This window comes from Notamacropus eugenii, chromosome 3 (assembly GCF_028372415.1).
Source record: "Notamacropus eugenii isolate mMacEug1 chromosome 3, mMacEug1.pri_v2, whole genome shotgun sequence".
Taxonomy (NCBI): Eukaryota; Metazoa; Chordata; class Mammalia; order Diprotodontia; family Macropodidae; genus Notamacropus; species Notamacropus eugenii.
Genome location: NC_092874.1, coordinates 142,260,174 through 142,286,973, shown reverse-complemented (window position 1 = coordinate 142,286,973; position 26,800 = coordinate 142,260,174). Strand labels below are relative to the sequence as shown.

At 37.6% G+C, this 26,800-nt stretch overlaps 1 protein-coding gene across 7 annotated transcripts in view; it reads right to left on the bottom strand.

Annotated features, from left to right (window-relative positions):
• DOCK4 (dedicator of cytokinesis 4) overlaps positions 1 to 26,800 on the bottom strand; it is a 537,022-nt gene that overhangs the window by 90,416 nt on the left and 419,806 nt on the right. For all 7 annotated transcript variants that reach the window (XM_072653018.1, XM_072653019.1, XM_072653025.1 and 4 more), the window contains 2 exons: positions 25,851 to 25,949; positions 9,004 to 9,098 (listed from right to left, as the gene is read on the bottom strand). In XM_072653018.1, coding sequence (XP_072509119.1) covers positions 9,004 to 9,098; positions 25,851 to 25,949 — 194 coding nt within the window. The remainder of the gene's footprint in view (positions 1 to 9,003; positions 9,099 to 25,850; positions 25,950 to 26,800) is intronic.

Genomic DNA, 26,800 nt, shown 5'->3' with positions numbered 1-26,800 from the left:
CTATACCAACAAAATGGCAGGTCTAGTCCCAAATACTCTTCCTATGTTCTATGAACTACAGTATTCTGCGGATGATGACAAGTGTTATGACTGATGAAATCATAACAGTTCCAAATTATATATAAGTGGATGCCTTTTAGGGCACTCAGGCATAGTATTTTATCTGCAAAGGACAAAAACTTAATTTAAAAAATATTCTCTATTAACAAAGACAAAAGCTTTCTAACAAAATCTGGTAAAAAAAAAACTCTTACATTTCTAAGCTGGAGAAATGAGACAATTCATCTACACTCTGATACTTTAATTAGTTATCACTAACAATTTTTCTAGGTCTTCTAGTTGATGGGACAATAAAGGCATTTTCATACCACACCTGAACTTTAAGTAGAAACCTTGCTTTCTGTTATCAAACTAATCCTCAGTATGTTCTCAACAAGCAAACACTTCCTTGGATGTTAATGAAACACAATTGGCCTGGGATTCATACTAATGTCCTAGAAAAAAACCAATGAACTAGGCACTTTATAAGAGAATGATTATTATGAAGAAAAGATTAATATACCCAACAACTAACTGCTTGTTGACTCTCAAAGGTGGAAATGAGCTAAGTTCTTTGGTGTCAAACCACTCTGGCTGGATGACAAAGCGTGGTAGGCTGGGCCCTCTGGCGGACCCTTGGGTCTTCTGGTGGACCTTTGGGCCTGGTTACGGCTAGTCTAACAGAACAATGCCAGCACTTCCCTGTGGAATTGCTCACCCTATGTGCTTTCTCAGTTTAAGGTTATTGTGGTATTAAGGAAGTCACACAAGATAGCTAATGACAAATCTAAGGCTTGAACTAAGTTCCTCTTGATATAAATCCAGGGTCTTTCCCACTACAACTTACTAACAGCCTTTACAGTCTATGATAGGGAATAAAGGCAATATTCATTTTGTTGTACCACCAAATGACTCAGCTTCTAGATACTATCTGCAGTGACAGATCACATTAAGTTCACTGCCCAATGCGACAATGCTTCCTGGTTATCTAGCAAAGACAAATGTTTTAAGGCCTAGGGAAAGTCATATAACACGCCAAGCATGATGTCACGTGAAGCCGTGTATTTATCACTAATGCCTCACTATAAAATGGATAGCCTGGAGGGCTTTTTGTTGTTCACTTCTAATTTATTACACCCAGCACAGCCAGAATGGAATGATTTGGCTTCAAAAGTTCTTTTCATTGGCTTCTCTATTTCTCAGTTTTTTGCTCATTTATGCATCGTTCCTGAAGATGGGAACTACTGGAACCTCGTCTATTTGACATGCAGTCAATGAGAGATTTGTACTCTTATCACACTTAGTCATTTAATTTATTTCTGCAGTGCAAATTCAGGCACAAAAGACACTGTACTCTCTGATACAGCACGGCTCAACAGAGAGAGAGAGACGGAGAGAGAAAGAGAAAGAGAGAGAGAGAGAGAGAGAGAGAGAGAGACGGAGAGAGAAAGAGAGAGAGAGAGAGAGAGAGAGAGAGAGAGAGAGAGAGAGAGAGAGAGAGAGAGAGAGAGAGAGAGAGAGAAGAGAAATTCCAGGAACTAAAATATTTCATTTCATTCGCTTCCAAATGCCATTTGAACCCACCAAGTGGTCCTATCTCCTCTTAAAATCTCCATCTCCTAACACTTCATATTCTAAAACTTATGCCCTAACCTTGTTAACTTACTGTGGAAAAAAAATAAAGAAACCCTCCAAATACAATAATTCTACACTTATTAAGCACCTACTATGCAAAAGCCAATATTTTAGGCACTGTGGGTATAGGGTTGGGGTCTATTAAGTTAATCAGTTGAATCACTCCATGTCCCACCCCCTCCCAAAGTAGCCAACCATCAGATCAATTCTGACTAAATTCATCAGATCAATTAACCAGAAAATGTTCTGATTTGGTTAAGGAGCTTGGCCAGGCCACATGAACTAGTTTAGAATGAAGGCTGTAAGCATCTGACAGCTTAGTGGTGGGAGCCTTTCAGGTAAGCCCATGAGAAGGAACTTGGTGTTGGGGACGAGAGAACAGCAAGTCCCCAGCCAAAGTTTTGGTATTTTCCCTTTTACACCTTGACTGGAGGAAGGCCTTGTGAACTTCAAAGGACAAAGAGAGTTTTTTGTTGCTGTTATTTTTAACTTCTAAGCCTAGCAGAATCCCTGGAATAGCTTACTCAGGGCCTGAATCTGGGGGCTAAAAACATACTTAGACAAAATGTGGAAGGCAGGTTTTATATTCTGCAAGAAGTCCAGCATAGAAGCTATACTATAACTTAGGGGAACTTGATGAGTACCCTGTTAAAGAGAAAAGAATTCTAGCAACTGGGAGCTGTGAGTTAGTCCTCTGGCCATGTGCTCTTGAAGTCTGAGCTCACTTTTGCCTGGATTCTGTAGGTACTGGTGGAAGAGTACATTACAGACTTTTGGGGGAGAGTTTATACAAAATGCCTTATCATAACACCTTACTAATACTCCTGATTAGAAACTAATTAAGCCTGGCTAATTGATAAAAACTCATAATCATAAGGCTTGTAAACTATAGTATTGGAAATACCATCCCCAATAAGCTAGAAGCTTTCCCAATAAGATCAGGGGTGAAGCAAGGAGGCCCATTATCACCACTACTACTTAATATTGCACTAGATATGCTAGCTACAGCAATAAGAGAAGAAAAAGAAATTGAAGGAATTAAAATAAGCAATGAGGAAACTGAACTATGATTCTTTTCAGATGTTAGGATGATATACCTAGAGAAACAACTAAAAAATTAGCTTAAATAATCAACACTTTAATGAAGTTGCAGGACATAAAATAAACCAACATAAATCATCAGCATTCCTCTACATTACCAACAAAGTCCAGCAGCAGGAGATAGAAAGTGATATTTCATTTAAAGTAACAGTAGATAATATAAAATAATAAGAGAGTCTACCTACTAAGACAAACCAAGGAACTATATGAACACAAGCACAAAATACTTTTCACATGAATAAAGTCAGACCTAAAGAACTGAAAAGATACTAATTGTTCATGGGTAGGTCAAGCCAATATAATAAAAATGACAATTCTACCTAAATTAATTTACTTATTCAATGTTATACCAATCAAACTACCAAAAAAACTATTTTAAAGAGCTAGAAAAAGTAACAAAATTCATCTGTAAGAATAAAAGGTCAAGAATATCAAGGCAATTAATGAAAAAAAAAATGTGAAGGAAGGTGGTCTAGCCATACCAGATCTCAAATTGCATTAAAAAATGGTAATCATCAAAATAATCTGGTACTGGCTAACAAATAAGAGTGGTAGATCAGTTGAACAGAATAGGTACATAATACACAGTAGAAAATAGCCACAGTAATCTAGTGTTAAACCCAAAGACACAAGCTTTTGGGATAAAAACTCACTATATGACAAAAATTGCTAGGAAAATAGAAAAGTTTGGCAGAAACTAGGTATAGACCAATATCTCATACCCAAGACAAGGTCAAAATGGCTACATGTTTTAGACATAAAAGGGGATACCATGGGTAAATTAGGGGAATATGGAATAGTTTACCTGTCATATTATGTATAAGGGATGGAATTATGACTAAACAAGAGAGAGCATTACAAGATATAAAATGGATAAATTTGATTATATTTAATTGAAAAGTTTTTGCACAAACAAAACCAAAGCAGCTAATATTAGGAGGAAATCAGAAAGTTGAGAAATAAAATTTATAGTGTCTCTGATAAAGGCCTCATTTCTCCAAAACATAGAGAACTGGGTCTAATTTATAAGAATACAAGTCATTCCCCAGCTGACAAAAGGTCAGAGAATATGATCAGTCAGTTTTCAGAAGAAATCAAAGCTAACTACAGCCACATGAAAAAGTGCTCTAAATCAGTACTGATTAGAGAAATGTAATTTAAACAACTCTTCGGTACCACCTCACACCTATCAGACTGGCTAATATGATAGAAAAGGAAAATAACAAATATTGGAGAAGATGTGGGGAAATTGGGACATCATTGTTGGTGGAGTTGCAAACTGATCCAAACATTCTAGAGTGCATTTGGAACTATGCCCAGAGGGCTACAAAACCATGCATATCCTTTGACCCAACAATACCACTACTAGGTCTGTATCCCAAAGACATTTTTTAAAAAGGGCAGGGGATGGACGTATTTGTATAAAAATATTTATAGCAACTACTTTTGTGGTGGCAAAAAATTAGAAACTGACAAAATGGAATGATAAATTTGCCCCAAAACTGTGTACCCTTATAATTTTCTCACCAAAAAAAAAAGTTTTTTTCACTTTAATTAGCAAGCTGAATTTGCTGATGACATAGGAGGGAATTTAAAGGGGAAACATTAACAATGGCATGATCTTTGAAGTAGAAAACATCCCAGATCCATTGGGCAGAAATGGCAAAATACTAGGTATATGTTTTCCTTTGGGGCTGCCCCATTTCATCACGCCTCTGACCTATTTTTCTCCCTATGTCATAGATTTTCCTCTTTGACTAAACTAACATTTTTGTTTTCCTAAACAGTCTTGGTGTCTTTTTTTTCATGAAGCCTTCATAAGTGGAATGGAAGTTGGATTTACACATTAACCACATTCTCACTACTATCTTCTCAGATCTCATTGTAAGGCATATATATTTCTCTATCCATCCCTACACATTCTCTCTCTCTCTCTCTCTCTCTCTCTCTCTCTCTCTCTCTCTCTCTCTCTCTCTCTGTTAGAGGAATAGATAATCATCTATTAAGTGCTTACTATGTACCAAGAACTGCTTTATATGTGGCTCATTTTCCAAATATATTACAAAAGTATAATATACTTTATGTATTTAAATGTGACACACTTATTTTTTTAGTGATTTGGCTTACTCTTCAAGGTTGGGTGCGTAGGAGGAGCAGGGAAAGTGGTCATGACTCCCCATACCTAAATTATTGAACACCATTGAGTCTAGACCATAAATTCTAGATGTGCTACTTTCTGTGACTTTGGGCAAATTCCTTAACCTTTCTGGGCCTTAAGTTCCTTATCTGTAAAATGAGGGTGTGGGTCTAGATGATCTCTAAGAACCCCTCCATATATATTATATGTACATGTATAGCTGATATATTCAATGTAGTACAGTATGTTGGAGAGAATATTACACTTAGGATTCATGGAACCTGTGCTTACAGTTTCTTATTATTTGTGTGACCCTGAGAAAGTCACCCACAAAATAACAATCATAGCAATCAGTAACATGTATGTAATGCTTTGAGGTTTGCTAAACACTGTATATATTATCTCATTTGAACTTCACAACATCAGCCTTGGAAGGTAGGTGCTGTTACTATTTCCATTTTACAAATGAGGAAACTGAGGTTTAGTGACTTGTCAACAGCTAGTAAGTGTCTGAGGCAGGATTTGAATTCAGATATTCCAGACTCCAAATCCAGTGCTCTAGGCATGGTGCCACCAACTGCCTATAACTCAACATAATAATGTTGATAACTCAACAGTATAATCTGTTTGGGCTTGAATTTCCTTATCTGTCAGAATAGACACAGATTCACATCATGTTAGAATCAGATGTATGTGTTCATAGGGCCATTTGATTTTAAATTAGAATTTTTTTTGATTTGTGATTATCACAAGCCAAAACTTTCAGGTTATTGAAACTAAAACCATGAAAGACCCATTGTAAAGCCAAACATACCTGTACACAGTGGTTAGAATGAGAAAATACTGAGCTAGATGTAAATTTCTCAAGACTATGACATTAGACTAGATGATCTAAGTTTCCCTGTAGTTCTAAGTCAACGATTTCATAAAGTTTTCTAAAATAAGCACAGTGATCTCCAGGAATAAAACAGTGATGAACTACGAAGGAAAGCTTTCAAGCCAATTCTTAACGAGAAAAAAACCTTTCATTTTCTTCAGTGATAGGTATGTCTTCATAAGCATTTTATACCTGCCTCCCCCCCCCAATACATAATAATATGATTTATTTTAATACCCCAGCATATGCACAAGGGAAGGGTGGGGAGATGGTTATATCTAAAATGCCCTGTATTTTTGCTGCTTAATTTCAATTTCCATTATATTCCTCCTATACCAACTTGGGCCACTGATTTCTCTTTCACCATTACATTTACCAAGCACCCTCAGTTTACTTTCAATCTGCATCCCATTCATTTCAAGACACTTTCATGAAGTCTGCTACAAGGCATTCTGCTACCCACTGAGTATCCAAAGGAAATATGATATGACTGTGAACTCTGTGATAACAGAGACTACTTTTTTGCTTTTCTTTGTTGTCTCAGAGCTTGGCATAATGCCTGGAATGCAGTAGGCACTTAATAAATGTGCACTGATTTGACTTGGTGGGGAGTCTCTCCTCAAGGAACTTACTTGATCATGGGGTAGGGAGAGGAGGAATAAATCACACACACACACACACACACACACACACACACACACACACACACGCGCGCGCGCACGCGACTCTGGCAGAAGTATGATAATTGCAAAAGAGGGTGAAGGATTTGAAGAAGGTGAGATTGTTTTTAAGTTTGGAAATTCAGAGAAGGCTTCATTGATTGAGAGTCTAGGATATGCATACGAGATGCTTAGAAGTAGGCTGTAACAGGATACCAATGAAGAGAATGAGCAAGGTGAAGTGTATTGTCAAAGATACGCACGCATGTAAAAGGAAGCAGACCAGTCATCTAGATAGACACGTGCTAATGGAGTCCACACAAAGCCAAAAGATCGAGAGGCATGCCCACAGAAAGGTTGGGTAGACCCATTACAGAGGATTTAAAGAAAGGTATGGGCAATAGTTCTATAGGAGTCATGAAGACCCGTCCTCAGATATTTACAAGCTCTGTGACCCTGGCCAGGTCATTTAACCTCTACCTGCCTCAGTTTCCTCAGCTCTAAAATGGGGCCAACAGCATCTACCTCAAGAGGTTGCTGTGAGGATCAAATGAAATAAATTTGTATTTGATGCAAAGGAGAGCCCCTCCCCTTAAGGAGCTTACAAGTGGGTCCTTAAGGGAGTTAGTAGTAGTGAAAGACAAGCTTAAACTGCATATATACCTTAAGTATTATTAATCTTACTGGCACAATCCAAACAGACATCCATCTCAAAGATCCTCTGACCTAGGGCTATGCCATGTCCCTCCCGCGTCTCCCAATATCCATGCTGGAGAAACTCAGCAAAGGGAAATCCCCTTCTTAAAATGAAGAGTTAGATGAGAAAAGAAGCATGTACGATGCCTTGTAGAAAGGGGGGAGCAAAGGTAGTTTCTAGGTCAGAATTGCTGAAATCATAGTATTGATCACCTTATAGAATGAAGCAGTTTGCAACTGACACCTAACATCTCTTGGATGATAGGCTGGACCTGCAGGACCAGACCTTCATCAGCACCAACTGCATTTCTTATGTAATAATATCATGACAGAACTGTGTTGTTCAGTCATTTCTAACTCCTTATGACCCCATTTGGGGTCTTCTTGGCAAAGATACTGGGGTGGTTTGCCATTTTCTTCTCCAGCTCGTTTTACAGATGAGGAAAATAGGGTTAAGTGACTTGCCAGGGTCATACAGCCAGTAAATATCTGAGGCAGGATTTGAACTCAGGTCTTCCTGACTGCAGGGCTCATATTCTATCCACTGTGCCACCTTGCTGCCCCATAATGATAGGAACTGAGGATGAATTTCTGACAAAATACCAGCTATTATATTTTGAGTCATGTTTTACATGGATATTTAAATTAAAGAAGTGTCATCTAAGTTTTCTTCTCATTTGACGAAAAATATATCTAAATGTTAAAAAATCTGTATGTTGGGGAAAACTGCAAGATACAAGAGTAATTAAAAAGAAAGGAAAACTGCGACATATTAGTGAAGGTCAGATCTAGCAATATTAATGCTAGTCCCAGATTAAAAACAAACTAATAAGCCTAAAAAACTGTATGGTTACTCAAAGGCTGAGTCTCCTTGAGAGCCACTTGATTTGTAACTCCTTTGGTTAACCACTTAATTTTTGGTGGACTATAAGCTCCCAGAGGGCAGGAATTCCTTGGGTTTTGTCTTTCTACATCTAACACTTTATAAAGGCTTTATAAGTGAGAAGCATTTAATAAATATCTGTTGAATTGAACTGCATTCACAGCTAAAGCAAATAACTCATTAGCCTTCAGGAGAAAAAAACAAAAACTCAAACCCAAGTACTGGTTACCAAAACTGGCTTAAAAAATTTTTTTTAAAATTTTTTTATCCTAAAGAGGGCAAAGAAGCAGCATTTGTTTCTGTTACTGACTTTCCCATCTAGATTTGTGGATCATATGGGATTAAAGTCAACCAATCAATAAACATTTCTTAAGCCCCCAGTATAGACCAGCACTGTGCTAAGCACTACCTACAAATGCAGGACCCTGGATTGTGGCTGAACTGAAATTGAATTTCATTCTTCTCACGATATCACACTAAATATTCCAGGCCCTAAAGAGGGCTGCAGCAACACTCCTGATTTGTCTGCAAAAACAGAAAAGCTGGAACTGTCAACACTATTTCTGCAGTTATTTAAAATACATTATGCCATATTATATGATTTGCTACTTTGCAAAGTTTTAACACGTCTGCTTCTATAAATGTATGCTGCAACTGAAGCCATGTTGGGCATGTCTAATAAAAAGCTCTATAGTCCAAAAGCTTTTATCACTCCTTTATCTGAGGATTTGGAAATATATACATAGACCACTTAGGCAAGTGCATATTAAAACCAGTTCTCACCCTGTGCATAGGCTCGTTTTTCCCCATATACCACAATGCCTTCCCAATATGTCATGCTTACTTTAGCAGATCAATTAATATGGGGAAATGGGAAGACAGTGAAAAGTAATTTGAGAGCTCAAGAAGATCCTTTCATACACTCTTCTCCCCTGAACAGAAAACTGTATTTATAAGCAACACGTAAGTGTCTTACTTGTTAGCAACCAAGCGCATGACAGTCCAGTCTTTTGGAAACATCTCAGGCCGTATCAGTATTCGAAACACAGTAAAAATCTGCAGCAGGAAATCCTGGGAGAGAATGGAGAAAAAAAGAATATTTTTCCAATTTTCCTGTAATTGCTAACACATCCAAGTGGGAAAAAAAAAACCCACAACAGGAAGAGGAAAGAAACGTCAAAAATTGCTGAAGCTAATTGCATTTTCCAAACAAAACAACTACAGAAAAAAGGAGTCACATAGTGCAGCAGATAACCATAACAATGAATTCTCAGAGTATCTTCTTGTCTTTGAACACTCCTACTCTCACTCCCCAGACTTTCAATGTTTTTGTTTCTGTCACTGCTGTTCAGTCATGCCTGACTCTTTTGACCCCTTTTGGGGTTTTCTTGGCAAAGACACTGAAGTGGTTTGCCATTTCTTTTTCCAGCTCATTTTACAGATGAGAATACTGAGGTAAACAGAGTAAAGTGACTTTCCTAGGGTCACAATGCTAGTGTCCAAAGGTTGGATTTGAAGTTAGCTCTTCCTTACTCCAGATCCAGCCCTATACTCACTATGTTGCTACCTAGTTGCCATTATATTTAGGAACAAGAAAATGAACGGAAGTTTTCCAGTAGCTTGAACTACACACTAAGGTCAACCCACATCAAGAGGAGTGCTGGACTTGGAGTTAAGACTTGAGTTCAAATCTAGCCTCAGACACTAGCTGTGTGATCCTGGGCAAGTTATGTAATTGTTTACCTCAGTTTCCTCAAATGTAAAAAGAGGATAATAATAGCACCAATCTCTCAGGGTTGTAAAATGAGATATTATTGCTGCTTACGCACTATAGAAATGCTAGCTATTTCCATTAAATCATGAACTCTGAGGGCAGAGACTACCTTTTGCCTCTTCTTGTATCCCCAGCACTTAGCACAGTATATGGCACATAATGGGTGCTTAATCAGTGTTTACTGACTGATATTTCTTTCTTCACACTACCAAGACTTTTCAAACTAGGAGAATTTTTTATGATTCCAGGATCATAAGTATTTTTCTTTGTCAGTTTTAGAGATTTGTGTTTAAATCTAAACGAGACATCTAAAATAAAACTCTGCCTTCACAGTTATTTACATGTTATATCCCCCATCTACATATGAGCTCCTTGAGAGCATGGACCAGCTTTTACTTATCATCAGTTCTTAGCATGTGCCTAGCACGTACTAAGTGCTTAAGAAATGTTCATTGATCTTCCTAAGACAGGGAATATAGAAAGTACTAGATTTGGTCATCTGAGACTTAAGTGGTCCAGTGGACAGACATCCGAATTTGGAGTCCAGTCAGGAAAACATGAGTTCAAATCCTGCCTCAAACACTAGCTGTATCTGGGCAAGTCACTTGATTCCTCTAATTCTCTAACAGGAATGGGAAAATAACAGCAACTCCCTCACAAAGCTATTGTGAGGATCCAGTGAGGTAGCATGTGACAAACACTCTGTAATCCTTACAGCATTATATGAATGATAGTTTTATTATTATAATTCACACCACTCTGGGCCTCAGTTACTTCATCCATCGAATGAAAGGGTGTGACAAACAGATTGTTAAGGTTCCTTCCAACTCCAACAAGTTGTCTATGAATGAGCCTTCACATCCATCAGACAATAAGCATTTATTAAGCCCCTACTCCCCTTACTGAACTCAGCACTGAGAATACAAAAGAGTACCAGTTCCCTATAGGAGGAAAATGACTTATCACACTTTTTGCCTGTACTATATGGCATTTTTCAAAATATCAGACTTAGAGAAGGACAGAAAATAACTCTGAGGTTTTAAAGACACTCTTCAAAGATGACATGTCAGAGGGGTAGACATATTTGCAAAAAAGCTCCTTTTGAATTGACCAAGCAGAATAACCTGACAAAGGACCTGTTGTTATGCTAGAAGATGCCCTTTCCCAAAACATATTTAATGGGGCATCAAAATTCTGCCACAATATTATAACTTTTCCTTTTTTTGGAAGGAAACCAAGAAGATAAAGTACCCTTGAAAAAACATGAAATAGGCTCTTTTCTCTCTGTGTGTCTGTCTCTCTATGTATGTCTGCCTTTCTCTTCCTCTGTCTCTTTCTCTGTGCAGCTCAATTTGGTTCTATTATGGAAGCACTAATAGGCAAATTCCAAATTAAAACAAAACAGGCTGCTAATACTAGAGGTCTCGGGAAAGTATGCTTCCATTCCTCTGATATGTTTGAAATGTAGCAGTGAAATGTTGTAAACAAAAATGCTAGAATTCTGTTTAATAAATCCAGTAGCAAATCTGTTAAACACGTAACTCGTCTGTAAATAAAATTAAGGTTTTCATTCAAATCAATAGAAGACAGAAAGAAAAAAGTAAAAATACCCTTCTTGCTTATGGTATGGCATTTTTCCAGCTCCATTTCTAGGAGCTTTTTAATCAAATCAATAAACATTTTGCCCATATTTTTGTTTTATGGCTTTTCATCTATTCATATATGTCTCTATTTATTATGGCCTCCAGATGGAGATCATTGGATCTGGAGATCTATCCATTTGCAGAATGGGAAGTCACCTTCGGATTCAGTCAAAGGGCCATACTTGCGGACCTCTAGGTGTCCCTCTAGTCTCATATGGGGACTCAATGCCACAGCTTCCCCACCCCTGCATTAGGCAGTGGCAAAACCTGTGGCCCCACTCTCAGAATCATGGATTTTTATACATAAAATAATTGGAAAGAAATGCTAAACTTCTCTTAAGAGATTGTAAAAAGTAAGCTATGTTAAAAATATTTTTTTCCGTCTAAGCTCATGGACCCTCTGAAATCTCTCATGGATCCATGGACACATGAAAGAAGCATTTTTTTCAAACTTTTTTTTGAGGTAAAAGTTTTGCCTTAAAAGAAGATATAGCCAAAGCAAGAAATATGACCCCCAAACTGACTTTATTATGGGAAAAGACAATTGTAATTCACTTCATTCTTTTCAAAAGATATGTTCAAAAACTTAGAAGATTATCAGAAAACAGGAACAAATAATGCAGCTAGAATGGACAGAATGAAAGGATACAGTAGGACAGGATCAAATACAGTAAAAGCACATTTCTGTGCTCTGAGCTGCAGATTGCAGGCAATGACGAGTTTCAAAGAATTCGTGTTCATGGTACCTTCATTACTGAACTGAAATAAATTACATTAATAATACTTATATTTTATAAACTTCACTTGGAGACCTCAGGTGCATTATGAAGAAAATAAATTGCAAGTAGGTCTAATGTTTTAAGAATCCTAGAAATTATTATAATTTCTGGTTCATCCCCTCATGTTTATGTCAAACTGGGGGGAAGGAGGAACCTGCAACATCCTACGCTAATCAAAGCAAGTTCAGGGGAAAGACAGCTTCTGAAGCAGAGTCTGCTCAAGTCAAAGGTTTCTTACTTTGCTTTCAGTTTCCGTGACACCCTCTATTTCTATTTTTGTTGAGCTGTTTCAGTCGTGTCTGACTCTTTGTGAGCCTCATTGGGGTTTTCTTGGCAAGGGTACTAGAGTGGTTTGCCATTTCCTTCTCTAGCCCATTTTACAGATAAGGAACTGAGGCAGAGTTAAGTGACTTGTCCAGGGTCACACAGCTAGTTGGTTTCTATAGTCACATTTGAACTCATGAAGATGAGCCTTCCTGATTCCAAGCCCAGTGCTCTATCTATTGTACCACCTAGTTGCCCTCTCTGTTGTTGAGTCGTTTTAGTCATGTCCAACTTTCTGTGACCCTCTTTGGGATTTCCTTGGCCAAGATACTGGAGTGATTTGCCATTTCCTTCTCCAGTTCATTTCACTGATAAAGACATTGAGGCAAACAGGATTAAGTGACTTGCCCAGGGTCAAACACCTAGTAAGTGTCTGAGGCTGGATTTGAACTCAAATTCCCTTACTCCAAGTCCAGCACTCTATCCACCACACCACCTCACTGCCCTCTCTATTTCTACACTGATGCAAACTCATGACAATAACTGTAATCTACAAACAACAGGAGTTTGATGGGTTCACGTATGTTGAACAATAGCGTATGTGCAAAGCTGCAGCCCACAGAACAGGGTGGGTGTATAATGAGCAGCATAGGATGATGGGGAGCAAGTCTAATCACTATGCAGCTATTTCCCTCGCCTCCACTTTTAGGGTTTCTTTTTGTCACATTCCAGTGAAGGAACAACTTCAAACAACTCAAGGTCTTGGCACTCAAGTCTGAGCTCCTCTATACTTTGTACGACAACAACAAAAAGCAGCTTTTTTAATGTACTTCGGTCGAGAAAGGAGGAAGAAAAAATGCATACTGTTCATGTCACAATTAATCAAAAAACCAGAAAGCACTCAAGCAGCCACTTTAGAGTCCTCTGCACTGCTTAAGCAAGATTATATTAATACACTTAAAGAACCATCAGACCCAACTGCCAAACTTCATTCTGATATCAAAAATTTGGGCCAAATTATTATTTGGTGAGAAATTGAAAATAGTGACAGAAAACAAACAAACAAACAAAAAACCATGTACCAAGGACTATTTGTGTTTATGATTGTTTATGATAGTTTACGAAACCAGTATAGGGAACTTACCAAGAAGAAAATCCTCTTCCCAGTACAGATCTGTACCTGCTTGGCAACTTATGAGAGTAGCCCAGGGTCAACAAGTAGGAATCAAAGTAGGATCTGAACCCAGATCTTCCTGACCCTGGGGCTGGTACATTTTATTCACTACAACAGGCTATTTTTGTGCCAAAATATGCTAATTAAATCTTAATATCACAACATAAACTCATGCAGAGAAATAAGATCTTAAAGAGATTCTAATGCAGCCTACAGAAATTCTCCTTATCCTTGATAATCAGGCTTCTCTTGAACACTTTCAGTTATGAGATATGGAAAGGGACAGAGAGATAAAGACAGAGAGAACAGTCCAATACATTTTGGGGAGGACTAGTTCTCTCTTGCTCAGGCTGGAAGTTGAGTGGCCAGCTCTGAGCTGATAGCCATTATATTGTGAGCTCCTTGAAGGCAGGAAATATCTATTGCATCTTTGTATCCCCAGTATTTTGTACAGTGCCTGGCACATGATATGTGTTTAATACACATTTAAGGCTAGATTGTTTGATACCACCACTAATCAGATCAGTACGGAAGTTTTGACCTGTTCTGTTTCTGATATGGGCCAGTTCTTGCCTCCTTAGGCTCTCTCCTCCTGAGAGCTCACTATTTTGGTGCCAAACTATAGTACTGACAACAGTGGGCTCAAAAATATTGAGCATGAGCCATCACCAACCTTAATTTTGGGGTTGTTGCTGTTTCAGTCGTGTATGACTCTTTGTGACCTCAATTGGGGTTTTCTTGGCAAAGAAACTGCAGTGATTTCCCATTTCCTTCTCCAGCTCATTTTGCAGATGAGGAAACCGAAGGCAATTACCCAGGGTCATACCCTAAGTGTCTGAGGCTGGATTTGAACTTATGAAGATGAGTCTTCCTCCAAGCCCAGTGCTCTGTCCACTGTGCCACCTACCTTCCTTAACCCTAATTTTAACCTTCCCAATAGCAAGAATTTTAAGTGTATATCACTATGTCTAGCACAAATCCATTTCAGATATCTCTAAATTGTAAAGTTCATTCTTTCAGTGAACAGAAAACTAGCTCCTTATGCACATTCATCCAAGCTCTGTCATAAGCTATACAGAATAAATCTAATCTCCTTTTCACATGACAGTCCTTTAAATAGCTGAGGAAAATTATCATTCCTTCATTCCCTCCTTATACTCCTCCGTGCCCCAAATCTTTTCTTATTCATCCTGATCATCTCTAGTTACTCTGACTCTTCTACACATAACAGTTAGGGATCACAGCATAACAAGTATTGAACTTGGGAGTCAGGAAGATCTGAATTTGAATTTTTCCTGACCTGGATAAGTCATTTAACTTCTCAGCCTCAGTTTCCTCATCTGTAAAAGAATACCTACCCCACAAGGTTGTGGTGAGATTCAAATAAGATAAAAGATTATGCCAATTGTATAATTATATATAATTGTATAATTGAAATTATATTTCAATATAATTGTATAATGAAAATTAACTTTAATGCTGCATTAATATTAAAATGTAATATTCCTTTTTTCTGTGTGAACCCCCATCTTTCAATCTAGCTCAAATAGAGAAACTTCTTCCAGTCTGAGCTGGCTAAGGAATATGATTGCATTCTAGTCCCTTCCAACACTTGGGCTGGGTTTCTCTGCTTACCCCATGAGCACAGAAGCCAGCATGAGCTTATCCATACTACCAAGGATGACTCTTGGGTCCTTGCTTCCTAATCAAAGTTGGGGTAACCTGGTCTACAAAGGGGAAACTAAGCCAGGGAAATCCTGATGGGAGTGGTTTTTCCAGCCCAAATTGCTAGAGGTAGCTGAATATCCTTAGGCTACTTTCCCCAGCCGGCTCTCCTCTCTTCAAGGATGAAGTAACGGGAAGGAGTTGAGAACACTTAGCCTACCTCCTCATAAAATGTGCACCAATCAGGATTATCAGGGGAAAACCTGGTGATGTACTGTCAGGAAAACAGATGGATTTTAAAGAGGCCTGAGACATTCACCTTCTGTCTTTTGATCACAAAGAGAGATCAATGATCTCAATTTATCAGTTATTGCTAGCCTATCTAATAAATTGATTAATCATAAGCAGGACTCTGTCTCTCAGAATTTTACTCGCAATAGCATAAATGTTAGCTACTGCTATCATCATTACATGATCATGTTTTCAAGGTCCTATATTGGCTACCCTCTTCAGCGAATATCATTGAGCTTGTCCCTATCCCTTTCAAACTGCAGTAACTATAACCCAACATGATTCACCAAGTGTGACCTGATAAGGAAGAATATAGCATATTTTTTTCCTTTGTATCCTTTGCTTGAGACATCATACATTTTAATTAATGCTGCCTAATACTTACTTTTTTTCTTTTGGCAATCACATCGCATTACTGATTCATTGATCTGGCAGTCAACTAAAATCCCTAAATCTTTTTCACATAAACAGCTGCTAAGTCACACCTCTTCCTTCTGACATCTGAGCAATTGATTTTGTGAACCCAAGTAGCAAATCCTCAGAGTAACCTGAACTGTTTCATCTTTTATATTTGACCTTTTATTTCAACCTGTTGAGATCTTTTTAAATTCCATTTTTGTTATATAGCATATAAGCTATAGATGTTCTCTCTTTCTATTTTCATGTCATACGCAACTTTGATCAGCATACTTTCTAAGTCTTAAATCATTAAGAAAACAGTTTAATAGGTCAGGGCCCCATAGCATGTGACTTAAAGGCTCCCTGGCACTTTGACTTCAATCCATGAATCAAAGATTACTTGGGTATAATTGTTCAACCAGCTACAAATTAACCTTCCTGTAGCATCATTTAGCCCATATTTCTTCAGCTTAGCCATAAGGTTTTCATGAGAAACCTCGTCAGAAGACTTGATGAAACCTAGATGTGACTACAGCCGAAGGCTGGAGCGGAACATTTTAAAGGATCAGTGAGAACACTGACTTCTAGTTCAGCATTTGCCATTTGTTTATCATATAACTTTGGGCAAATCTTTGACCTCTATGAACTTCAGTTCCTTCATTTCCAAAATGTAAAATTAAAGATTTCTCTATATAATACTCAAATGAGCAACATATTCTGAAATGATATCAAAAGATGTATGTACCACTGGGATCTGACAGGTACGTAGCAAACATTCTTTATTATCATGTGGTTTCACAGTTAACAAACAGTGAACTTCAAAGTGTCCATGGAAGGTGCTGGTTTAGATGGTGCCTATCTGTCTAAACTTAACAGGCACCAGGCTATGGAAAGGCCCAGAGAAAATACTCAAATTAACAATGTACAACTAACAAACTGTGTGCATCAATAGAGTAAAATAGTGTTGAACATATTCTAGCCAAGCTGAAAAGTATTTTTAAAATGGCTATGGATCCTGAGCAATGACTTTGTGTACTTTGTAGGCATTAGTATATTTTGATTTATGCATAGAACAGTCATTTCTCAAGTCCCTGAATTAGCTATTACCTTGCCAAATTAGAATTTTTTTGAAAATAAATGAGACTAATACAAACCCCAAATGAACAGATAGAAATTTACCAACACCTACAGCCAAGTGAGGGAGACTGGTATTTTCCTCCCCATATAATAGCGTAGCATAATTAGTTGAAATGAGATTTAGAATTCCATGAGCCAGAATTCCATAACGTAAGAATATCAAGAGCCACAGTTACACACACTGATCCCAAGCAGTACTTCCAAGGAAACCCAGAACTGGCAGTGTAATACTGAGTCATATAGTAAGCTTCCTTGTTGGGAAAAGCTAGGAAATAATAAAAGGAATTACTATTACTTCTTGATCCCATCAACAAGTCTGTTAAATCATTCAAAATGTGGGAGAGGGAGTCAGTGCCATTGCTGGAAATTTTGACCCCAAGAAAATGTAATTTACATACTATTTGGTAGTATTTTGTGTTTGAAAAAATGGAGAAGGTGGCGCCTTACTACTAGTTACCATTCTTACCATTACTGCAGAAAAACTACAGCCTTATGGCTGATTAACACTTAATAAGCAGAAACACTGATCTAAAGTAAGTGGATAACTACCAGTTCTCTTCTCTAAATGCAGTGTTTCATAGTCCTAGGCTTCTGATGACATGCTGTAAATGCCTGCACTCTCAAGGTTTTCAATGAGTAAGTAGGGGCCTACCATGGGAGTTCCTATATATGTTCAGATAGTCCTCCTGGGACCCTTCTATCTGCTGGGCCCTCAAGTATTATATGGGGCTTCTTGGGCAGCTTAGAGATATATAATTCTATTAGACTGAAATATCACTGTCATCCTTCATATTTCCCTTCTGTATTGCTGACCAGAGTTGACTTACACATCTAGCTTCTAAAGATATCAATTGATCCATCTGAACTGTGGTCAAATAATTTACTTATGTCATTATTTGTGACCAACACATGAATCTTTTATGTCTTCATTCATGCAGCTCTCATTTTGCCACATAATATTTGTGGCCTTCAGAATACTTATTGGAAATGGCTTCTGCAATTTGCCTAGAATCTCAAAAGTGTTTTCATAGCTACTGAACTAGAAAAGCTTTTTGTGGCTTTGAATACTAAACATCAGAAAAACCAGCATTGAAACAAATGCATTTTGTAAGGGCTCTAATACAGTTAAGCCCTATTACAAAATGCTTTGCTGTATTGGGGATTTAGTTAAACCACAGATCTGGTACTCTCCAGGGACAGAGTTGGCCTATAAGACTTACTGCTAAGAAAGTCTATCCTCTGAGTCTTACTTCCCTGACAGCAGTCAAATGATGTTTCCCAAATATTTTTTTTTCAGATTTTTCTTTTCTTTTTTTTTTAATTTAATTTTATTATTATTATTTTTTAATGTTTTACAATCACTGCCATAAAATTAAGATTTTATCCCCCCCACAGATGTTTCCCAAATATTGGGAAACAAAACTCAGAAGACTGTAGTTCTCTGATGAACCCTGGAAAAAGATAAGACCACCCAAGTTCATATAAGGCAGAATTAATTATAATTTCAAGTGATGGTTTAATACCTACTGATCTCTGTATTATCTTAATATTCATTTCAGCCACACTGGCAGCTAAAAGTCTCTAAACTGGGAGAGTTAACATTAGTAAACAGAAAGAACAATTTCCAGCTACAAGGACCTTAGTTTGACTTTATTCTGCTGTGATGGCAATTTTTAGTTACGCTAACACTCTAGGGTTTTTATATAGGGATTCCTGTTTTTTTTTCTTTTTTTGCACAGTCATTACCATTTTTCCTGTAAAGCATATCAAGATATTTTAAAGATGCCTTTGCAGTTTACAGAAACCCTAAATCTTATACACTGGAAGAATTCAATTATTTATTTGATATGTCTAACTTTGCAAATAAGGAGCTTAAGGAAAATCAGCTTCTAATTATTTACAGTAGGTGAGGAAACAGTAGCATGAACATGCCATGAAGCAAATAATCAAAAAGCAATTCTCAATTTGCATTTATTATAGTCAGTTAGCTTTCAAATTATATTTAGGCTAATAAATTACTTTAGATATTCAGAGTATACAAAAAACTGATTTCAATTTACCATTATTGTATAGTGAAAAAAAGACTAGAGTCATTTCACTTGTAATAAACACAAGTTACCAGCAATGGGCCACACATTGCCTTTGTGTTCCCTTAACCAATCACAAGGCCACTCAGCTTCTCTGTCTTCACTAAACCTGCGTAATAACCAAAATGGGGAACCATTGCCACCAAGTATCTTTTTCTGTATCTTGTTAAATGAGATAATATACGTAAAGTGATCCACAAGCCTTAAATACCTATATAATTGCATTTTATTAGTGTCGTTGTTGTCAACATCATCATCTTCATCCCTATCCACTTTTCCCCCTGCTGGAGATCCTATACATAAGATCTATAGGTTTATACATGAAAGGGACCCTAAAGATCATCCAGTGCCATCTCATCACTTTACAGATGAGGAAACCAAGACTCAGTGAAGTGATTTGTTCAAAGTCACATAGCTGCTGAGTGAAAGAGCCAAGACTCCTACTCATGTCTTCTACCTCTCAGTGTAGCACACTTTTCAATGCCCCGCACTGTCCTCACATGTTATTACATGTGGTTGTTCAATATTTGTTGTATTTCCCCATTTTAGGTGCTTCAGACCTATCACTTTAGGCAATCTTCTTCCTCTACTCCTCACCTCCTACCTTCTTTCTTCTTCTAATTCTTGCTAAATAGCTTTAAGAATTTATCTTTTCTCTTTCCCCTCAGTCTTTGAAAAAAAGAAAAGCCCCTATTTAAAGGCAAGAAGCACAAGGATAGTGCTGGCAATACACCTATTTCAAGCAAAAGCTGATAGTTGTGAAATTTAATTAGACAAAAGAATCAATGCCATTAACCTCTACATCCCTTGCAAGTGTCTCCCAATCTCCTTTACATTCACTCCACAAGTCTCAATTACTTCCTCATCCTCTTCGAATTGTCTACCTTTCCTCAAGTATTAGTATTCAAGAAAATAAAGTTTAGGCCATTCCTTATTTAATTTTATTTTCTCTAGGTTTTGCTTAGTATGTGTTTAATAACAGTTATCATGGCAGTATTTTTTCCCACTATAGTTCAATTCAAAGTCATGTCCAACTAACTCTCCATGACCCCATTTGAGGTTTTCTTGGCAAAGATACTGGAAGGGTTTGCCATTTTCTTCTCCCGGTTATTTTGCAGATGAAGAAACGGAGGCAAAAAGGATCCCACAGCTAGTAAGTGTCTGAGGCCAGATTTGAACTCACAAAGGTGAGTCTTTCTGACTTCGGATCTGGTACTCTTATCCACTGTGCCACCAAGTTGCCTCCAATTCAAAAGTACAATGCCTCACACTAATATTTCAAAAGACCACTCTCTAATACATTCATGGTGCAGACATACTGTCCTATTTGAGATTCCTAATGTTCCATTTCTCTTGCCCATGACTTTTACCTTGGAATTCTCTTCCTCCACATTACTAAATTCTCATAGAAGTCTTAAAGTATTTTAACTACCTCAAAGGTTAAGTGGAATTTCATGGATTGGTTTGCAGACTTCATCACCACTCTTTTTATGGGAAAATGCATTTTGGATCCTAAATAAACAAGCTACACAAAAGTAATTCCTTGAGGGCTGGGACTGTCTCACTTATGTCTTCGTATTCCCAGCATGTGACATAGAATCTGACTCATAGCCTACGTTCACTAAATTCCTATTGAATTTTTGAAACTTTTAGAATACAGTGAGTTTGTAAGTTGGACAATACTTCTTTAGATTCCTTAGTGTCTTTTTGGCTTGAGAGCTCAACATCTTTGTTATCCTGTCTCTGCATTACTTGTTAATAATAACCACATGAGAGAAACTAATATTACGACATCACAGAATCTCACAGCGGGAAGGGATGTAGGAGGACATCTGGCTCCGACTTATACCTTCGCAGGAATCCCCTCTACAATAGCAACAACTGGTCACTCAGCTTCTGTTTGAACACTTCCAGTGATGGGGAACCCCTAACCACCTAAAGCAACATATTCTACTTTTGGATAGCTCTAAACCTTAGGAAAATTGAACTTTGACCCATACCTCTGCTATTTCTATCCACTGTCCCTCTTTCTACCCTTTGGGCCAAAGTAGAATATATGATAACCACGTGATATCCATATTCAAACTTTTCAGATACTTGAAGACAGCTTTCACGATTTTCCCCATTCTTCCCCCACCCCAAATATTCAATTTTCCTAATTAAATTCCCAGTTTCTTTAACTGATCTTATGACATGATCTACTGTCCCTTGCACCATTTTGGTTATCCCATTCTAGATATCTTCTACCAAGGGTGGGTAACTTGTAGCCTTGAGACCACATGAGGCCTTCTAGGCCCTTTGGTGGGGCTGTTCAATTGAGTCCAAGTTTTACTGACCAAATCCTTTAATTAAGGGAATTTGTTCTGTGAAGTCTGGACTTAATCAAAGGGCTGCAGTCAAGGATGCAGAGGGCCAAATGTGGCCTTTAAGTTGCAGGTTCCCACCTCTGTTCTAAACTATCAATATTCTTCATGAAATATGACATGTTGGTTGCACTGAGTACCATATTCCATATGCAGTCACTACAGAGCAGAGTACATACAGAAATTATAACCTCTCTCATTCTGGATCATATGACCTTCTCAATGGAGACTAAAAGATCGCATTAGTATTTTTTGGCAGCCATGACATATATTATTGATTCCTAATGATATTAAAATCCACTAAAACTCCTAGGCTTTTTTCCCATACACATGTAGCAGGAATAATTTTTGCTATAGAATCTGCATTTAACTTTCAAAATCTCTAACTTACATTTTCCCATAACTTAATAAGAACTTCCAATTTTATTACTGTCAACGTACTGGGTTCCCACAACTACTATTGACTAGTTGTGAGTGTTCATTTCTCAGAAATACTTGGTAAATATCTCCATCATTCCCAGTGAAAATGGCTGTAACCATCAGGGTTGCTATGTATTTAATAGATTTTTTTCATTTTTTTTATTCTCTGCTGCAAACCTACACAGGAGTTACGATACAAATGGTTAAGGCATGTACACCACTTTTGTAGATTTCTCCTAGATGTACGTGTAAATTATCATTGAGGAAGAAATCATCACAATCTGTTTTTGGAGAAAGTTCTATTGGTTACCTGGAATGAGAAAAGTGCATACTTTTATTCAGATCTTGTAACATACACTATTCTTGTTAGTGGGCATGTTAAAGCATTCAAAAGCAATATCCTGGTCTACTTGGTCATTTCTTTCAACTTATGCTTTGCTGCTATTTTCAATATCATTCCAAGTCTATAGAAATATGTAAAAGAATTTTCTATTGTACTTATAAACCTTTGACAATCTGTCTGCTGATCTCATCATGCAACTGAAACTGCTCTCTCCAGGGTTACCAGCAATCTCTTAAATGCCAAACCTAATGACCTTTTCCCAATTCTCATCCTTCTTGACTTCTCTGTAAGTTGTGATACTGTTATCCACCTTCTCTTTCTGACCATTCTTTCTGTTCTAGGTTTGCATCAAAATGCTCTCTTGGTTGTCTTCTTATCTTTCTGACTGCTCCTTCACAGTTTCCTTTTCTGGGTCCTCATCCGTATCACTAACTGTGTATGTACCCACAAAGTTCCATTGGGCGATCCTCTCTTTTCTCTATATATTCTTCCACTTGGTGACCTCATCAATTTCCATAACTTAATTAACATTTTCATCTAGATGACTCCCTGATTTATATATTTCGAGCCCAGGCTCTTTCCTAAACTTGTCTGAAAAAAAGCAATTGGATATTGGATATTCCAAACTGGATGCTTCGTAGCTCTCTCACACTCAACATGTTCAAAAAATTGAATTCATTTTATTTTCTCAAAAAGTGACCCTTCTGAACTTTCCTGTTCCTATCAAAAGCATCACATCCTTTCACTCACTTTGGTTTGTATTGTCAGCATCATTCTCAAGTTCTTACTCTCATCCCACATATTGTTGTCAAATCTTTTTGTTTTCATCTGTACAGTATTTCTCACCTACCTCACCTTTTCTTGACACATATCATAGCAGTCACCATCCTAGGTCAGCCTTGTATCAACTTTTGCTATAACTATTGTCACAGTCTCCTATTTGGTCTCCCTATCTCAAGTCTCTTCACATTCCATTCTGTTCTCCAAAGAGCCATAAAAGTGATTTTTCTGAAAGTACACACAGGTTAGACAGTGCCACCTTCCTACTAAAATTCCATTGGCTCTCTCATTTCAAGAATCAAATACATATTTCTCTGTTTGGCATTTAAAGCTCTTCATAATTGCATCCTATCTTACCAGTCTTCTTATGCATTTGCCCCAACCCTTTCTTCTCCCACCTCCCTCCCTCCCTCCCTCCCTCTCTCTCATACACTCTACAATACCACCATATTGTCCAAATTGCTGTTCTAATACTCCATTTCCCAGGTCTATGCCTTTGCACTGGCACATGTCTGGAAGGCTCCCCCTCCAGCCCTCTGAACCTCAGTGTCCCTTCAAGAATCAATTCCAACATCACTGCTATCAGAAGCCTTCCCTTATCTATCTCTCCTACCCTTCCAGGGCTATTAGTGCCTTCTCATCTATGGTTACTATGTATCTGCTTTGCATGTCTAATATATATCTATACCTGTACCTATTGCTTTCCTTGCTGGAACATCAGTTTCTTGGGAATAGGAACTATTAACTTTTGCCCTTACATGCCCCAAACTTAACCCATTGCTTGGAACATCATAACCAGGCAGTAAGATGGTAGCATACTAGAAGGCTGGAACTGGCCAGGAAGCCCTAAGATGACATTCGTCCTTTCTCAGCGTCAGCACGCCTAATCAGGAAGATGGTGGTAATGGCAGCATCTACCTTAAATGGTTGTTGTCAGGATAAAATGAGATTTTCACGTACACATGCATAACTGCAACCTTAAAGTGCTAATACAAATGCTAGCTATTATTATTAAAACAAATAAATTTCTCATGGATTGATAAAAATACACAGGTATATCTTTCTTCCATTAAAATGTAGTTTAACAAAAGCAATTCAATTCATCAAACATGAAATTCCTACTATCTACAGCACACTCTTCTAGGCACTAGAAGAGGTATAACGCTTAGATAAGACAAAATCTCCTCCTTATCTCAGTGCTTTGACTGGCTGTACCTTATACCTGGAATTCTCTCTCCTCATCTATGCCTTGTGACTTCTTTGAAGTTTCAGTTCAAATACCATCATCTGCAAGAAGGCTTTTCTAGTCCCCCTTAATGCTTCTGCCTTCCCTTTGAGATTAACTTGTTTATCTTGCTTATAATCTTGTTTGCACAAAGTGGTTTGCCTGTTGTTTTTCCCATTACAACATGAGCTCCTTGATAGCTGAGACGGTTTTTGCCCTTCTTTGTGTCCTGCCCACTTAGCAGAGTTGTCGGTATGTAATAGGTGCTTAATAAATTCCTGTACTCTCGACATCTTCATGGAGCTTATAACTTTGTTAGCACAAATAATGTTACAGATTAGGAATTCAAAGAATACCGCTGTACAGTCATCTTCATCTGAGAAATTCAGATTTCCATGTTTCCAGAAGCATATCTGAAATTCACATGTTCAATACTTGACTCTAGCCTCAGGGGAAATACACATGCACACACATGTCTTGCTTTGTGCATCCTTTAGCAGTCTCTGTATCAAGCATTATCCTAACAGGGTTTGTGCTGCATTAGTCAAGAACTCCCAAACAGCAAGATATCCCTAGAAGATTCTGTAGACAACCAAATATCTGTTAATCCACAGTATCAGAAATGAGAGATACAGGTCTAGTGCCCTTTCTCAGCACAAATTCAAAATGCATTCTTGAGGGTAAGGGGATGTGCTTGTTCTGAACAGATAAGATGCCATATTTTGCTTTTTGCTCCCTTCCCTACCACATGAGTTGAAAAGCCCTTTCTTTCCTTCTCTAATATTTGGCAGGTCTCTCCACTGCCAAGGTAGACCAGAGTATTTAATCCTTCAACAAGTAGAGTATTTGTCAATCTGCCATATTGACTTACCTAGACAAATAAGGACAGGTAACAGAACGGTGAAATGAATGTAAGAAGGGCAGAAAATTGCCAACAGCTCTGGTCACTAAAGTGAGCCTACAAGGCTTTAGTGGACATTAGGAGAAAAACTGGAATATTGCCCAAGTCACATATAAAGACTGCTTTTTTGTACCAACTTGAAATTTGTGGTGTTTAATGTCAAACTGTCAGGCTGACATCATATTGATTAGACCTTAGGTGGCAAAGGATATGAAATTACTCCTGAGAGAGGGCTCTGGAACTTGCCAATAATACTGTGGTCCATAGTCGCTTGTTTGAAAGAAAGAAGACTTTTTCTTTAGCTTGTCCTGTCTATAACTTCCTAGCAAGGACAAGTGCTACTAAGGCCACTTCACTGAAACAAGAAGGAGTTGTTTCACTCAACTCCCAGAAACCCCAAGAGCCAATGTAAATTAAAAAGTCTACCCTATTGATTAGATACTCCTCTCCTCACCTGCTGAGAAACAACTCAGATTTTAAAATCAGCAAGTATAAACAATATTGCTTTAATTATAAAGGGAAAAGAGAGAACAAAGAGAGACACTGAGGAGAGAAAAGAAAAGTCAAGAGTCACTTACCCTTAGTTCTTCTTTTGTGTTGAAGCCATCAAGAAGCTGTTGATAATGTCTGTCTGTCATCTGTCGTAACAAGGAAAGGAGGCAGGCAACAAACTCCCCCTAATTAAAAAAAAAAGCATATATTATAGCAAAGCTCCCCACTCAGGAGAATCTGGAGTTGAGAAAATCTGAATTCCAATTCTGCTGAAGATATTTCCCAACCATGTGACCTTCAACAACTCATTTAGCCTCACACAGCCTCAGTTTCCCCAGCTGTAAAATGGGAATAACCATCAGACTTGCCTCTCAGGGCTGTTGTGAGGATAAAATGAGATGACATTTGTAACACAGTTTGTAAAAACCAGGCACTTTATAGATTATTATAGTTTTATCACCATCATTGTCATCATTGAAATAGTCTATATTCTCCTTAAATGTACTTTGCAAAACTTGAAAACACCAAGTATTGTGGCAGGTAATAACACGACCTGAAGTGACATTGTAGGCCATGAGTCTCGTTGATTTAAATTTTAAGTTTTCTTAACTAGGGATCTGTGAACCTTTTAAAAAAAATTGATAACTGTATTTAAATATAATTGGTTTCCTTTGTAAATCTATGTATTTTATTTTATGCATTTAAAAACTTTATTCGAAGAAGGGGTCTGTGTGCTTCAACAGAGCAACAAACAGATCCACGACACAAAAATGTTAAGAATTCCTGATCTAAATTAGGGTTTACAATCTCATAAATAGTTATTCTTTTCTCATTGTAAGGAGAAACCATCTATTTTACTTAAACCTATTGAGATTCAGAGGAAGCTACCAGTTTTTGTTAAAAATAAATTTATCTCTAGGGATTACTTCTTAAATAACAGATTAGCCCTTGTGACACCCTGCCTGTCTATGAGGAGTTAATATGGTTGGCATCATCAAAAAATGAGATATTTTCCATTAAATGAAAATTACCATGT